General features: G+C 39.2%; 1 protein-coding gene across 7 annotated transcripts in view; it reads right to left on the reverse strand.

Moving 5' to 3' along the window:
- The window catches only part of BtbVII (BTB-protein-VII), a 346577-nt gene that overhangs the window by 280366 nt on the left and 48486 nt on the right, over positions 1–17725 (reverse strand). For all 7 annotated transcript variants that reach the window (XM_067147343.2, XM_067147339.2, XM_067147341.2 and 4 more), the window contains exon 3: positions 11750–11890. In XM_067147343.2, the coding sequence (XP_067003444.1) occupies positions 11750–11890 (141 nt within the window). The remainder of the gene's footprint in view (positions 1–11749; positions 11891–17725) is intronic.

Consider the following 17725-nt stretch of genomic DNA (forward strand, 5'->3'; position numbering starts at 1 on the left):
AAAGCTTAGCAGTGCGCAGAAGAATTACTGTGCATATGATAAAGAATAGCTTGCAATATACCTGGCCGTGAAACAATTCAGGCACCTCAATGAAGGTAGAGAATTTACCATTTTTACGGATCACAAACCAATCACCTAAGCATTCCGACAAAAGAATGAGAAGGCATCCCCTCGGCAACTACGGCGTCTGCAGTACATCTCGCAGTTCACGACTGACATACGTTATGTCAGTGGCAGAGATAATGTGGTAGCCGATACGCTGTCAAGACTTGATGGAATTTCAGTAATTGCTTATGAAGTCATAGCAAAGCATCAAGAAAATGATGAAGAGCTGAAGCAGTTACGACAAGACAATACATCACTGAAATTCAAACAGTATCAGTTAGGTTCTCAGTACATGTGGTGTGATGTCTCTACTAATAACATTCGCCCTTTTGTTCCAAAGTTATTTCGCACAAACATTTTCAAACAGATTCACAATATGGCACATCCTGGCGTGAAAGCAACTGTCAAAAATGTTGTTACCAAGTTTATATGGCCAGGAATAAGAAATGATGTGCGTAAATGGGCTCAATCTTGCATTAGTTGTCAACAAAACAAAGTGACAAGGCACACTAATGGCCGGTTTCACCAAGCTTTGTCATAATATGCTTGACGGCTGTCAAAAATGACGACCCGTTTCTTTTTGACGCTTCGTCAAAACCTTTTACATTTCATCATCACTAGTGCGCTGGAATAGACGCTCCGTTTATTTTGACACGATCTCGCATTTCAAAACGACGTTATATCGCGATATATCGAGTTTTATCGTACGTTCGGATTGCCATTTCTCGATTAATAATTGAAGTACTGAGCCGTGGTTGAAAATAGACTTGTTTTGTATTTTAATTTTCTGTTGTAAGAGTGGTCTCAAAAATGGAAGATAATAATACTATTTCGTCAAAGAAGAGAGGATCCAAATTCTCTGAAGACGAGAAGAGTTTGTTCGTGAGTCTTGTTGCCGAAAGGAAAGAGACAATCGAAAACAAGAAAACCGATGGCATAACGTTGCGTGATAAAGAGAAAGCATGGATAGAACTAGCAAATTGTTTTAATTCTCATGAATTTGTTTGTAAGAGGTCAGTGAAACAACTGAAAATGTTTTATGACAACTACAAAAGAAGGGCTAAGCAAAAAAGATGCCAGGATAAGGTGAATATGTTTAAAACTGGAGGTGGAGTTGCTGTAACCCCTTCATTAGATCAAACATCATCACAACTCCTAGAAATAATCAGGGACCAAGTAGAGCCTCTTCCCAACAACTTGGATAGCGACTCTGCATACATAGGCCTAACCGCATCCAGTAGCAACACTATTGAACCATGCAATGTACTGGTGACGTTTGAAGAAGAACCTAGTACAGAGATCCTTATTCCTACCAGTGAAGAAACGGTCCCAAATACAATCCATGACCTTCCACCATCAACTAGCGGTAGCAAGATATCGTGGGCATCAAGAAACCAGCCTTCTTTTAAGAAGACAAAGAAATCAGAAGCATTGAAAGCTCGTGAAAAAGTTATTGAATTGTCAGAAGCAAGAAGGGATCTCTGCAAGCAAGAATTAGACATGCTGCAATTAAGGCATAACGAAGAACTAGCCTTAATACACATGAAAAAAGAAACCGAAAAAATTAAGCAAGAAAATGAAAAACTGTGAAGTGCAGTGCTAGAGGCAAAACTTTTCCTTTATTTGAAGAAACAATAGACTAAATTTAATAATAATAATAATAATAATAATAATAATAATAATAATAACGTAATAATGATCTACGAATGTGTTAACCTATAAACTTAAGTAACATTATTAACCTATGACCTATTAGTAACAAACATACAGTCACATTAAATATTGCCTGTTATATGCTATAGAAAACAATAAAGTGTGTGCTTGTTTTTGTAATATTAGAGATACAGAACTCGTGTGTTTTAAATGTATTCCACTTTTAAAGCAGTGTCTTAACGGAAATGGTTTTCAACGATTCTGTTCCGATTAACAACTGGAGGACCATCTTGATCAGCTAAGCCAGGTAGGCCTACATTAATTTCCTCAAAGACTAAATAATTCCTGTTAAGTCGTCTTTTTTCTTCTAGATAGTGATGGAGTACTTCATCTTCCGGGGGTTCATCTTCTTTTGTTTGCATAGCAATATTATGTAGCACAGCGGTAGCCACTATGACAGACAAAGATGTTGTTACTGTTGTTTTTAAACCCAGTGATAAGGCCGGAAATCTCCTTTTCCATACTCCATATTGTCGTTCAACAGTGTTTCTTGTCTTAATATGGGCTATGTTGTAGTTTTCCTCGCCTTGATTTCGTGGATTTAAGAATGGCGTAAGAAGAAAACGTGTTAGCCGATATTCATTATCCCCTAGGAGATGTCCGTCTTGGATTCTTCCCGTCTCAAATTTCATTCTTATTTCAGAATTATCAAAAATAAAACTGTCATGAACCGATCCAGGCCATCTAGCAACAATATTCCTTATTAGTAAATAAGCATCACAAATAGTCTGTACATTAATTGAGAAATAGGACTTTCTGTTGCGGAAAACTTCTGCATTATGTCCACCAGGAGACAGTATAGGTATATGTGTGCAGTCGATGGCACCTATTACTCCAGGGAAGTTGCTTATCATATAAAAATCGCGAATAACTGAACGAGCTTCGTCACCTTCAGGAAAATTCACATACAGGGGTCTCAAGGAACCAATTGCTTCGGAAACTTTTCTAATATAGCGACAAATTGTTGATTTAGATACACTATTCGCATCTGCTAGTACCAATTGAAAAGAACCAGTAGCATAAAAACGTAGAGTTAAAAGTAGTTGTTGTATCGGTGTTAACGGACGGTTTCTATTAGTAGGATATTCCAGTCTATTTTCAATTTGCTCTAAAAGTTTCAGTACTACTCTCTTGGAAAGTCTGTACCTAGTTACAAAATTGAAGTCATCCATTGAGAAGAAATGATCATTACGGTCAGAAATTGCACGTTCAGGTCCCAGATTTTCCAATAATTCTATATACAGTAATTCAGCATCAAAGTTGTCTCCCACATTCATGATCTTCTAAATAACGTTCTGTGAAATGCTTTAACACTTCCTGTAAAATGTCGGAACGCTTAAAACAATTTAAAAGAGATCTATAATTTCCAACTACTATTGAACACTGCAATGTTTACAACACGGACACACCATTTTAAACGAATCGTCATATTTGAAGGTCGAAAATCGGCGCGTCAAAATTGACGGTGCGTTTGACGATCGTTAAAGTAAACAGACATTGAAGAAACGAAAAAATGGACAATAAACGAATCGTCAAAGTTAAACAGTCGTCAAATTCATAAACGAAGCTTGGTGAAACCGGCCATAAGTCTCCAGTTGGAAATTTCGAACAACCAGATGACAGACTCAAAGTCGTTCATGTAGATATAATTGGACCCTTGCCACCATCAGAGGGAAACATTTACTGCCTTACTTGCATTGATCGATTCAGCAGTTGGATGGAAATCATTCTATTGGCCAATATCACCGCCCGGTCAGTAGCAAGTTCTTTCTACAACAATTGGATAAGTAGATTTGGAGTTCCAGAATTAATTGTTACGAACCAAGGGAAACAATTTGAATCGGAATTATTTAAAAACTTAGCAAAGCTCTGCGGAACAAAGGTGCAACATACCACTTCTTACCATCCCCAGACAAATGGAAAAATAGAACGGCTACATCGTACTCTCAAAGCAGCAATCAGAGTGCACAAGAACCCCAGATGGACTCAGAACCTACCGACAGTTCTACTTGGTCTACGAGCAGCCATTCGAGAAGACTCGAACTACTCACTTGCAGAAATGATGTATGGAAGTGTTGTTCGAACACTCAGTGCAGTTACAGTGCAATCCAGATACCTTTGTGACCCAACTCTGGGATCACATAAAGCATCTTAAGCCCGCTAAACCTAGAACAGTGACGTCCAGATCTACATTTATTCACAAAGACCTCTCTTGTAGTTCACATGTGTTCTTGAGGACAGAAAAGTTAAAAAATCTCTCAAGCCACCTTATGAAGGACCGTTCCGAGTGGTAAAGAGGCAGGACAAATATTTCACCATCAGTATAAAGGGCAAAGATGTTAACGTTTCCATTGATAGACTCAAACCTGCTTATATACTAGTGGATGAAGATACAGAACGAGATACAGTGAGGAATCCGAATCTACCCCCTATAACACCCCATTTCCGAAAAATACCATGCCAACCAGAAACAGGAAAATACCTTCCAGAACAGTGAACGAGTCAAGACTACATGTAGTGGTAGAGTGATAAGATTTCCTACCAGATATCGGGACAGAATTCAGTTAATGACTTCTTAGGTTAGGTTAGGTTAGCCTTTGTCATGTACAGTTCATAAAAGTTTTCATCTTCAGTTAACGTAACTCAGTTACTGGCAGGAGAGTGATGTAGCAGATTTTAGAAGGCAGTGAAAGACAAGAGACAAAAGAAATAACAGAAAAAAATGAAAGGAGAAACCCAATATCGTGAATTCATTAAGATGATGTGTTTTTGCTTGTAAAGTCTAATTGTTGTACATACAGCAGAGTAAATAAATGCATTAAATACTAATTAGAGACCAAGAGTTATAAGCAGTAACAGATCCATTTCACTATCTGAGAAAACTGTGTGAGATAAGTTAATTGTAATGGGAATGTTTATCAACAAAGGGGTAGAAAACCTGGTGTTCCTGTTCTGATTGATGGCTTTGGGTTTGGCTGTTTGTAAACAAGTTAGCTTGTAGTTTAGTGTCTTTTGTTTTCTATCTAATATAGTAGTCAGTGTACCTAAGAAGAACTCCATTCAAGTGGAGATGAATAATGTGAGATGGTCAAATGCATCCGGTATAATTGCAAATTTAGGAATGTTTTTTCCTTGTACATTTGTTTAATATCATTTCTCAGAAATATGTTGTTACCTTATTAGTAATTAATCATTAATAAAGTTAGACTAAAATTAACCACAAACCTTTCTCCAATAAAACTGAACAAACCAAAACTTGCAAAGTTCACATTTACCAATCCAAAAATCCATCAAATTACCAATCCTTTAAAAAAACACGAGGTAAAAATCGCTTACACCACGCAGAATACAAATAGAAATTTAGTTTTTAATCATAACCGAGTCAATTCAACTAATAATAAATATTCGAGCTCAGGTATGCATAGACTCAGATGCTCAGTATGTAATTTTTCTTATTTTGGCCAAACTGGCTGCTGTTTCTCAACTAGATATGCAGAACATTATAACGCCCAAAAACATAAGTTCTCGGCGATGAGTAACCACATGAAGGAAACAGGTCACTAATTTACTACAATCGATCAGGATTTACAAATCTTAAAAAGAACTGAAAAAGGTAAGCTCATAAGCTCATGACGGAATATGAAAACTTGCACTTGATCAACAATTTAACAAAGACAAAAATTTAAATGACGTAATAGATGACAAAAGTCCTCTTTATGAACAGATTCCAATTCTGTTACAAAAACCATTCCTTCAGAATAGTAATTTTTATAAAATATTTAGCACTAAATCAGTAAACGCTCCCACCAATCTAACACACACACCACCCCGCTCCCCTTCTTCCACTGCTGGCAACTCCCCCTCACGCGCAACGAATAAGCCCTTAGCCATGCCTTCTCAAGATCAACCCCCTCCACCAAGACTTCACAGATACAACACGCGAAGTAAGAGCTCGGCGACTGCAGTTGCTCTAAAGCTCTCAACATAAGTTAACATCTCAGCGGTCGAAGGGGTAAGTGTCAACACTTTTCATTTAACTTCCACTATTTAACACCCTAATTCTAATTATGATTCTTCATTAAATTTTCAAAATAACTCTCTAATTACACAATTTCAACACCCACTATGACCAAGGTTCCGACATCTAAGGTGCAACATTGTGTGAATATTGTCAAGGCATTCTCGCTCTTCATAATGTATGTGCTGCGGGTCAGTATATCTCCAAAAATAGTATCACATAAGAGGTTTTGTCCCGGCAATGACGATTTCTTTTTTACAATTTGCTTTGGCCCGGTTTCATCAACACATGTTAAATATATACTAACAAGTAGTTAGTTAATACGGAGTTAGAAATTTAACATCTTGTTAGGTTTCTTGCGTTTCATCAAACTTTTCTTGTGAAATGTTAACTAATCGATTGTTAACTCTCCCAATATTGCAAACTGGTGCGAATCAAGGAGGCAGTGGTACGAACATGCTGTTTTACAGCGCGCTCCGATGCGCTTTTGTTTGAGCACAGCTGTAAAATATGGCGCGTGAAGTGAAGCGGAATCGTAGTTCTAATTTTTCCTCCTTCGAAAAAGAGTTGTTAACTGAATTAGTTAGTAAATATATATATAAGTTATTGAGTGCAAGCGCACAGATGGCTTGACAATAAAAGAAAAGGACGAGGTGCGGGAAAAGTCCGCGAGGGTTTCAATGGGGTAAACAGATACTTTTTTTTTAGCGGGTATCCGCTGTCACCTAACGAAATCACTTCGTTAATTGTCCCACTTCAAACTGTGCTCCGATATGGGAGTTATTAAATATTGTATTGTCGTGTGCAGACCACCTAGCAAGTATATCCCTGATTTGGACGTTAGGCTCACTGATTACCTCAACATTAACATTAACAGAAAATATCCCTTTCGATTACGACATATTTCGGCCCAATTGCCTCCAGGTGATTGGATTCTTACATGTGTGCAATCTATTGCACGTAGAACAAACACCAGGAAAACGGCTTATTTCATAGAAGTCGCGGATAATTTGCTGACGCTCTTCTACTGAAGGGAATGTGATATACCTCCTTCTCATGGATGCTATTGCTGCAGACACTTGACAAACAACTCTATTAACAGTGGCTTTAGAAATTCCAGCATTGTCTCCGGCCATTATGTGAAAATAACCAGTAGCAAAAACTCGTAATATTATCAGTAGTCTACCTGCAACATTGGAGAAAGAAGTGAGTTTCTCTTCGTAGGATATTCTAACCTCACTTGAATTTCGTCAACGACCTCAGCAACGACTGTTTTCGATAACCTGTATCTATGAAGAAATTTCGGATCCGTCAAATTTTCAAAGTCATTACGTCGCTGAACTCTTCTTCGATCAGGATTGTTTTGTAAAATATCTAAATAGAGCAATTCCGCCTCGAAAGCGAGATTCACAGCAGCCATTTTGGAACAGATTGCTAAATGCTAATGTTAGCCATTTAACATTGGAAATGGCTGGTGTTAACTTTAATACGCACTTTAACATTTGTTAATGTTAACATTTGTTGATGAAACGCAAATTTTCTTAAATCGTATGTTAAAATGATTTAACACCTTGTTAAGTACTAACATGTGTTGATGAAACCGGGCCTTTATGTTGCACCAACACAGATAAGTCTTATGGCGATAATGGGATAGCAAAGGGCTAAGAGTGGCAAGGAAGCGGCCATGACCTTAATTAAGGTACAGCCCCAGCATTTAACTTTTTTTTTGCTAGGGGCTTTACGTCGCACCGACACAGATAGGCCTTATGGCGACGATGGGATAGGAAAGGCCTACGAGTTGGAAGGAAGCGGCCGTGGCCTTAATTAAGGTATAGCCCCAGCATTTGCCTGGTGTGAAAATGGAAAACCACGGAAAACCATCTTCAGGGCTGCCGATAGTGGGATTCGAACCTACTATCTCCCGGATGCAAGCTCAGAGCCGCGCGCCTCTACGCGCACGGCCAACTCGCCCGGTAGCATTTAACTGGGAAACCACGGTAAACCACCTACAGGGCTGCCAATAATGGGATTTGAACCCACTATCTCCCAAATGCAAGCTGATAGCTATGTAACCAAAAATATAAACTAACCTCTGAAAACAGCAATACATTATTTCTAATGCGTTAACAACTGCTATCGGCCATGTTATTTCTGCATTTATAACAAAGCCATGTCTCTTTTATTCTGAATTTTCTTTACAGAACAGCAGTCGACGGGTATTACTAATCAACTCTAACATCACCTTCAAATGTCGACGAGAAAGCTCGCTAACACACATTGCAAGAAAACTATACCGAAGATGATTGATCGCATTCTGTGGAAAATATTTCAGATATTTTTCATTCAAACAGCGTCATCTAACTTAACCGCACATCTATCATGAAAACAGTGCCAGCAGAGAAATGATAACCTTCTCGCTATAAATTTACATGGGAATAACTTTCTGAAATTTAATCAGACGCGAGAATATATAAACTAACCTCTGAAATCAGTGATGCACTTTGCCATATCTTGTGGCGTTTCAAATTCTTACTTAATTTCTGTATATAGCATTAAAATTAAGCGATCATTTTATTTCTAACGAGTTAAGCAACAACTGCTCTTGGCCACGTTATTTACACATTTATGAAAACATATTGATAACGGAAAAAATAGTGCACACTTAATCACTTGTAATGACAGATGCATATGTGACACGGTACTTGCTGTAACCAAAAGATAATACACAGTTTAACCCATTCAACGCTAAACACGTATATATACGTTATTGAATGCCGTGCCTCATCCGTCAAACCTGTATATATATGTTTTGGTGCAGTGTGTGCTTCATTGATCTCATAAACAAACGGGATATAGTGTCATGCTTTGAAATTCCATGGAAATGCTCAAAGAAGTCCTGTACGGTGGATATACCACTCCAATTTCGAGTTTTGAGAGGGATATAATGTTATTTCAGCTTCGTTAGAGTGGAACATCTTTCCTGCTAACGTGTAGCCATGATGGCGTTTTGAAGTATACATTCATCTCTTGTTGACAAAGAAATGTAATGTTTCCTCATAAACAGTGATTCTGGAGAGCTATATTTTGATAATGAAGATGGAGAATATATAGGGGCAATACTGAACTACAAGAAAGTGGGAGACGAAGTAGTAATGATGAATCTCGTGCGGAATTGTCATCCTCTCCTCGAACCATTTTTTTCCCCAAATGATTTGGATAATACCAGTTCTTGGATCAACAATTTTTTTTATTATATTTCAAATCACTGAGCAGAGTAGCCGTGCGTGTTAACATGCTACGGCTATGGAGCCAAGTTCTGCATTCGGCAGGCAAGTGGGTTCGAACCCCACCATCAGCTGTCCTGAATTACTTTTTTTCCCCCCTTTTTGTGAATTTCCCTTTTCTACTCCCAAGCAAATGCCGGGGCAGTTCCTATTCATGAGCCACAGATGATTCCTTCCACTTCCTTACACAGTTATTATAATTTTACCTTCCGCAGCCCTGTACTCGCTACATTCAGCTGCGCGCGGAATGACTGTCGTTTGTTTACGCACTCGGGAAGGATGTTGTCAAGCAGTGCTCAGTGCTGCCAACCTCTGTACTTAGGAACAGATGAGTGAGTGGTGCTTCGATACCTGGTGGTGGTGATTATTGTTAAACGATTGATCTGGACTGGTTCTTGCCATGCGGACGTTAGGACAGGATCTGGACTGGTTCTTGCCGTGGGGACGGTTAGGATAGAATCTGGACAAGGCCATTGGTCTGGACGGTTAGAAGCCGCGAAGCGGCCCTAGGCCTCTAGTTTCGTGTGGAAAAATTATTGATCTGGACTGGTTCTTGCCATGCGGATGGTTAGGATAGGACCTGGACAAGACCATTGGCCTGGACTGGTTCTTGCTGTGCGGACGGTTAGGATAGGATCTGGACAAGACCATTGGTCTGGACGGTTAGAAGCCGCGAAGTGGCCCTAGGCCTCTAGTTTCATGTGGAAACACGATTGGTCTGGACTGGTTCTTGCCATGTGGACGGTTAGGATAGGATCTAGACAAGACCACTGATCTGGACTGGTTCCCGCCGTGCGGACGGTTAGGATGGGATCTAGATAAGACCATGGGTCTGGATGGTTAGAAGCCGCGAAGCGCCCCTAGGCCTCTAGTTTCGTGTGGAAACACGATTGGTCTGGAATGGTTCTTGCCGTGTGGACGGTTAGGATAGGACCTGGGCAAGACCATTGGTCTGGACTGGTTCTTGCCATGCGGACGGTTAGGATAGGATCTGGACAAGACCATTAGTCTGGACGGTTACAAGCCGCGTTGTTTCCTTGACATGGTATTTTATATTTGTGCTTTTATTCAGGCGGGGTTGGTGCATTTATCAGCATTGATGGTAATGACGTTACATTCTGTTCACGTTGACCAATGGGAATACAAGTAACTACTTTAGCCATGGCCGGTGGCGGGTGCTGCTCTTTATTAGGTTATAAAATTAAATGTACTTCTGGGTGCGGGATGGTGGGTTTCTAGACATCGCAATGAACACACCTCTCCTCTAAAAGGAATTCCAAGTAAGATTTGCATTATTTTCGCTTTCTTATAATGTTATGAACTCTGGGCTGCGAAGCTAAAATTATACCATCCAGTTTCATTCACCATCATTCATTTCATTTTCATTATCTTCTCAACTGAGTTTTGCATCAGAAAGGGTATCCGGCCATAAAAATACGCTGTAAAATATAATCTCACTTAATCCCCGGCCTCGTATTGTGCTGCGGGGCTAAGGGGATGATATGCATTCTATTAATAATATCATTAATAATATTAGTAAAAGTGTATCTGTAGAAGCGCTTCTTCCTAAATAATGGGAGAAAAAAAAGGAAAAAGGCCCAGAGGGTTCGCCTGGTCATCAAAACTCTGCAGTGAAAAGGTCAATATATGAATTTTCTAGGGACAGAAAAAACCGTCGTTATAACGGGTTCTCACTATATCCCGTAATTGCTATAGCGGACTTCGACTGTATTATACAGGTGCAGTACTCTGTGTGAAGCATATTATAAGGCAGGAAAAAATTGTACACTTGGACTCGCATACCACCACCACCTCCTCTGAAATATCTTGCCATCATAATTGGTACAGTTTAAAATATTACACATAATAGTGCAGCTTTTGGACTTTTGCTATGCCAAGAAAACATGCTTGTTTAAAATACTTTTCTTTTGCTAGCTTCATTACATCGCAGCGACACAGATAGGTCTTATGGCGACGATGGGATAGAAAAGGGCTAGGAGTGGGAAGGAAGCGGCCGTGGCCTTAATTAAGGTACAGCCCTAGCATTTTCCTGGTGTGAAAATGGTTGATGGTGATGATTGTTGTTTAAAGGGGCCTAACGTCTAGGTCATCGGCCCTGTGTGAAAACAGGAAACCACGGAAAACCATCTTCAGGGCTGCTGAAAAATAGTGTTCGAACCCACTATCTCCTGGATGCAAGCTCACAGCTGCGTGCCCCTAACTGCACGGCCAACTCGCCTGGTTGTTTAAAATATTCACACACTTGGAAGATTTTCGGCGATGCAAGGATGGGAAAGGGTTAGGATTGGAGAGGAAGTGGCCATGGCCTTAAGGTACAGCCCCAGCATTTGCCTGGTGTGAAAATGGGAAACCATGGAAAATGATCATCAGGGCTGCCGATGCTGGAATTCGAACCCACCACCTCCCGAATGCAAGCTTACAGTTATGCGACCCTAATTGCACAGCCAATTCTCTTCTTTTTTTTCTCCCCAAAATGTATGAAGTGTTAAGGACATAAGACAATGACTTTTAACAGTGGCATTCTTACAATAACTTTTCAAATTACACTTTAGCTAAATACAAAAATTCTAAATCACCAATTTCAGTCAAGTTTGAAGATCAAACTTACCTTTAATATAGCAGGTAACTGTTCCTGAGACACATTTACTTCTCCATAATACATGAAGTCCACCATAATCTTCAGATCATCATATTTGACATCTTTTAATATTACGATGGGATGCTGGCATGGGTTCACCGTAAACAAGGACTGTAAAGAAAGAAGTACTGTTAACGTTGCTGTTATTTACAATCAGGTAAAGGGCATTTCCACTGAGCTATGTGCATGAAATGTAGCACATTCTTTAACTCTTGCCTGAAAAATATTATAAGCTTCCACAACAATAAGGAACACAGTTAAACTCTTGGGAAAGGTGCTGATCATTATTATTCATGTATTTTGAGCCTAGAATACTGTTGGGAGATAAAGACAACTTTTTACAATAAAGACCTTAGAATGAATGCAGATCGATATATAAATCTGATCAGCGTGAAGTGTGGTTCTGAAAAGAACAATTTATGTACTGAATTCTGATGTATCGTAACCAGGGGTTCACAAGGATAGACTGACAGCCAAATTGCTATTGTTCGCTTAGCACCACCTGGAGGATTATGTGTAGGGGCACTTTAAAAACAGATGTGTGCAACTTCCAACAGTTTAATAAATTTGGATCTACCATCTGAATTTGCCACTTAAACACAAAAGGGAACAAGTAACCTAATTATTACCAAATTATTACTAGATAGTAAACTCGATGTGGTTGCTCCACCTCATCTTTGTAGATGCGCGGCTCCATTTCAAGAGTATCATAAGAAAAATTTTAATCAACACCTACCTAATTCATTGAGATCTAATTCACTAGTTACTGTATGTTAACATTTCAACTGGCTGCAGATTTTAGAGCCAATTACTTCAAATTAAACAATCAATGGTTCCACGACTGGATAGTTAAAAAACTGTGAAATGTTGACAGTTAAAACAGTCTTGAGCTGAAGGTCTTTCTGTTTTAATGTTTTTAATGTTAATGTTTTTGTTGTCCTTTGGTTTGGTTCAACTAGTAACTGTATACTGTTGGCTTAGTAGTTGTGTTCCGACATGGGATGATATACATAAGCATTATTGAAGTTGAACCATCTGATTTTTAGTCTGTAAAATGGATAACCCGAACGATTTAACAATCAATATTTCACAGTTTTTAACTTTCTTCATGCTTTTAAAAAAACTTTTTTAACTAACATTTCATATTCTGTGTTCCCTATGTTTTTAATCTATATATATAAAATAAGAGTTTTGTCTGTACATTGCTCAGAATTTAAAAAGGATGGTATTTATGTATCAGTCGTGTCCACAGTAACACGGAAATATTTTTCGTAATTTCTGTCTGTCTGTGCACGCATCACGAGAAAACGGCTGAAGAGAATTTAATGAAAATTGGTATGAAAAGTCGGGGAATAAGTCGCTACAATCTAGGCCATAAATAATTTTATTCACGCTGAGTGAAATGGTAGTTTAGGGGAAGGCCTAAAAGTTAATTCTGAAATATTTATATTATTAATGGTCCTATCTTGATAAAAATCAGTATGCAAAGTTGAAAAATAAGTTGCTATAATCTAGGCCATAAATAATTTTATTCACGCTGAGTGAAATGGTAGTTTAGGGGAAGGCCTAAGACTTAATTCTCAAATATTTATGTTATTAGTGGTTGTATCTTAATGAAAATCGGTAGGCAAAGCCGGGGAATACATCACTATAGTCTAGGCCATAAATATTCGATTCACGCTGAGTGAAATGGTAGTTTAGGGGAAGACCATACATTTAATGTTATTAGTGGTCATATCGATAAATACTAAGTAAGTTATATAGTATTAAATTTCCGATCATTTATGTCTCATACATTATTATCGTACTGTCTATGATCACAGAGATATTCATGAATTTGGATTTTTGTTACTGTCTATATCAGCGCCGGGTCACAAAAAGATCGGTAAACAGAATTTAATGAAAATCGGTATGTAAAGTCGGAGAATAATGAACTACAGTCTACACTATAAATATTTTTTAAGCTGCCCTAATATCACAGAACTGAAAGAAAACTAAATGTGAAGGCCTACAACATAAAAAGCTCATAAAATTGATCAACAATAACATTACATTGACCGTTGTTTGTTGTGAGGTGCTTTGTGTCTTCTGTTGCCACTCATCTCCGATAGATAGGATTACTGCTGCATACCGTATATTTTTTAAAATTTGCTTTACGTCGCACTGAAACAGATAGGTCTTATGGCGACTATGGTATAGGAAAGGGCTAGGAGTGTGAAGGAAGCGGCCTTGGCCTTAAATAAGGTACAGCCCCAGCATTTGCCTGGTGTGAAAAAGGGAAACAACGAAATGCCATCTTCTGGGCTGCCGACAGTGGGGTTCAAATTCACTATCTCCCGGATGCAAGCTCACAGCTGAGCGCCCCTAAGCACATTCCAACCCGCCCAGTCGTACCGAGTGTAATAGCCTGCCTGAATATTGGTGGGAAGTACATGGGGAGTTAGATAACTTTCTTCTTTAGCATGCCATTCCTCTGGTTCATAATTCTGATACTAGTGGTACGTAACACACAGGTTCTTCATACCATTGGAGCTATTCATTTCCTACTCCGAGGCACTGATTGGAATGAGCATTGTGCATATTTAACGAACAAAGGGCAGAGGAGTGTTCACGGCTGTCCGCAGCCTGGTCATTCCAGCTCTGGAACTTTGGACTGTTAGATCGGCACTGTAGTACTGTTAGTTAAAAGTGAGAAAATGTGCGGTTTTTTATTTGATTGAGTGTTTTATATGATAACATTGCTTTTAATCGCTACATTCCTACTGACATTTTTGTAATGACCTATGTTGACTTCAGTTACGAAAACCACAAAGTCAGTCTTTCTGCGAATCTCGTAGCGAAGCACGGGTATATCAGCTAGTTCATTATATGTGTCTTACTGAGAATGACCCAATGCCGGGTCCAAACATGTCTATTTGTGTGTGAAGTTTCGTCTTAATTGGATATAAAATATATAGTATTGACTAGGAGGATTAAAATATTTTTGTACAATTTTGTAAGACATACTACTGTGCCTGTCTGGATGCTGCAATACACTATTTGGTCGCAACGGTCCAATACTGGGATTGGAGTTGACGAAATGTTCCTACATTTGTGTGGTTGGACTGAAAGTGTATGGGAGTTTGTTGACAGCTGTCCAATGTCGATAGCTTCCTAAATCATACATACATACATACATATCTTTATTACCCACCCTAGAATACACCATCGGCTTTACAGGTAATAAAGACAGACAGAGCGAAACCCAGAAACAAAAGAACAAACAAACAAACACTAGGCACTACATCTCTCCTAAAACTATTTAGCAAAATTATTTACCTCTAAATCTACTCAAGTGTCCTCCCACACGCACGCGGATAGCCGGCAAACGTGCAGGAAGCACCGCACTACAAATTACCCTATTTCCCTATTCCCCTATTCCTACCAACCACCTAGAAAAAAAATATATATATAGTAGACCGGTCTCTGCGTCCGCCCTGGTATGGAATACATGCCCACCAACCCGTTGATCGCAGGGACCAGCCTCGCCACGTGAGAACTGATCTTATTTCTCACCTACACCTGCTGACAATGTATTCCTTACCTACCATGTGTGCCAAGCCAGCTTGGCGGAAACCGGACCCATCACATGGCTTGTCACACACTTCCGCTATATACGTCACACCTTCTCTGTTCATTGTCAGCTCACTACCTTCCCTCTTCTTTTTCTTTTCTTGCCGTGCAGACATGCTAAAGCCTAGCTTCTTTGGGTTGGGTCAAGCCCCAACCCGTCCCTCTTCCCTTGATACGCCACCTTCTCCTCTCTCGCACTATTCCCGCCCACTACATCTCACCTTCTTGAACTTAAGACTTAAACATCAACAATTTTTTTTTTTTTCACTTACACACAAACAGACAGTTTCCATTCCAAGTCCATCAGTTCACTCAGTCTTCACAATCTACAACACCACACTTGCCTCAAACCGTTGGACTTAATTTTTATACTTCCAACCTTTTCTCCTTAACTACAGTCCCCCTTAATCTATCTAAATTACTATTACACATTAAACTTAATACATAAACATCAAGAATCCCTCAATTTTACACCCTTCATCAAGGCATCTACACCATTTAATTTTTATTTATTTTTTTACCTACTTTCATAATTTCCATACTGCCAACATTTTCTCCTTAACTACATTCCCACTTAATCTATCTCAATTCTATCACATATACCTTCTTTATACTTCTTCCTCACAAACAATCCTTTTTTTTTTTTTTTTTTTTTTTCCACTCCTCATTTACACACCAACAGACAGTACTCCATTCCAAGTCCATTAGTTCACTCAGTCAACTCGCTTTTTTTTTTTTTTTTTTTTTTTTTTTCTAAGCTTTACACTACCCTCAAACCTACTCAACCTCCCCTTTTCTCAACGCTTACCTAATTTTCTCAGGCTTTCCCTTTGCCCCGGGCGTATCACCTTTCCACAGGGCAAGGTGCTCTCCCCCTTTCCCCTAACACTAAAGCCCCCTCTTCTGATATCATGATTACCATGATACCCTTCCCGCATTTGCTCAGGGCGGATATCCATTCCTCTGAGCAGAATGCCTTCCCCCTTTCTCCCTCAGCACAAACCACATTATCTGCACAACCCCTGTTACTCCCTCAATTTCTTTATAAATATAGCTCTGGCCACATTTAAGAATTTCGTTATATTCGTTCCTTTCTCCCACTCTCTACATAACCAAGATGTTATCTTATAGCTTTCCCCTACCATATGCAGCTCCTTCTTACTTAGTAGTTTGATCTTTATCTCCGCCAAAGGTCGGCATTGATTAAAAATATGCAGGTCCTCCCACTTCTCTCCACATAACACACATCTATCCCTATTCTCACTACCTACCCAACCCCTATTCCTCGGAACACCCAATAACCACCAATACAAACCTCTCTTATCCCTTCTACCCTCAAACTCCGTTTTCGGGTTTATTACTTCCACCAATTTATTTAAAACTGATAAAGAGACTCTCTCTCTACATTCCCCTATTAAGCTCTGTCTTTCCATATCTAGTAGTCTTCCCTTTATCCTTTCCCATACCCATTTATTTCTACCATCCCCCCAGACCTCTCCATATACCCCCAATCCAATCTTTTGTAACCATTTTTTGCACTTATTCACCCAGTAACCTTCATTCGTCATACTTTTCTGAAAATTAAACGTTTCTTGTACTAACGCCCCACCCTTCCCTTCCTCCAATCTAATCCAGTACTTGAACACCCTCTTAGCTATTTCAACCTCTATCGATTCTTTACAGACTAATCTGGCCCCGGCATTGGCTGTACAATTCGGTAGGTCCATCATGATCTTGCTAAATTTCGCCACCACCTGGTTTAGTTCACTCCTATCTTCCTCCATTCCCCATACTTCAACCCCAAATAGCATTTTGCCCATTACCAGTGATTTAAACACCGTTTTCTGAATTTTGTATTTAACGTCTGGAAATTTCTTTTCTAATGCCCCTACTACCGCAAGCGCTCCTCTTCCTTTAAGTTTTGCCTTCTTACACTGATTTTTCCAAGAAGCATTCTTACTAATTATTACACCTAGGTACTCAATTTTTCCCCCTGGTTTAATTTCTTCCTGCTCCAGCCTCCAGACTTCCTTATTCTTTCTCCCACCCCTTTTCCTACACACCAATATCTGAGTCTTTCTTACATTTACTCTGAGAGACCATTTCCTAGTATATTCAATTACCTTGTCCAACCCTTTTTGCAAACCATTTGCCGTCAAAGCCAAAATCAATAGGTCATCCGCGAATAGCAACCCCGGAACCTCCATTTTCCCTACCCAAGGGCAATGCCATGCATCTCCACCATGACCCTCTAAAATATTATTTATAAATAATATAAATAATATCGGGGATAGCTTACATCCCTGTCTCACCCCGCTTTTCGATTCAAAACAC

The sequence above is a fragment of the Anabrus simplex genome, chromosome 5 (assembly GCF_040414725.1).
Source record: "Anabrus simplex isolate iqAnaSimp1 chromosome 5, ASM4041472v1, whole genome shotgun sequence".
NCBI classification, from domain to species: domain Eukaryota; kingdom Metazoa; phylum Arthropoda; class Insecta; order Orthoptera; family Tettigoniidae; genus Anabrus; species Anabrus simplex.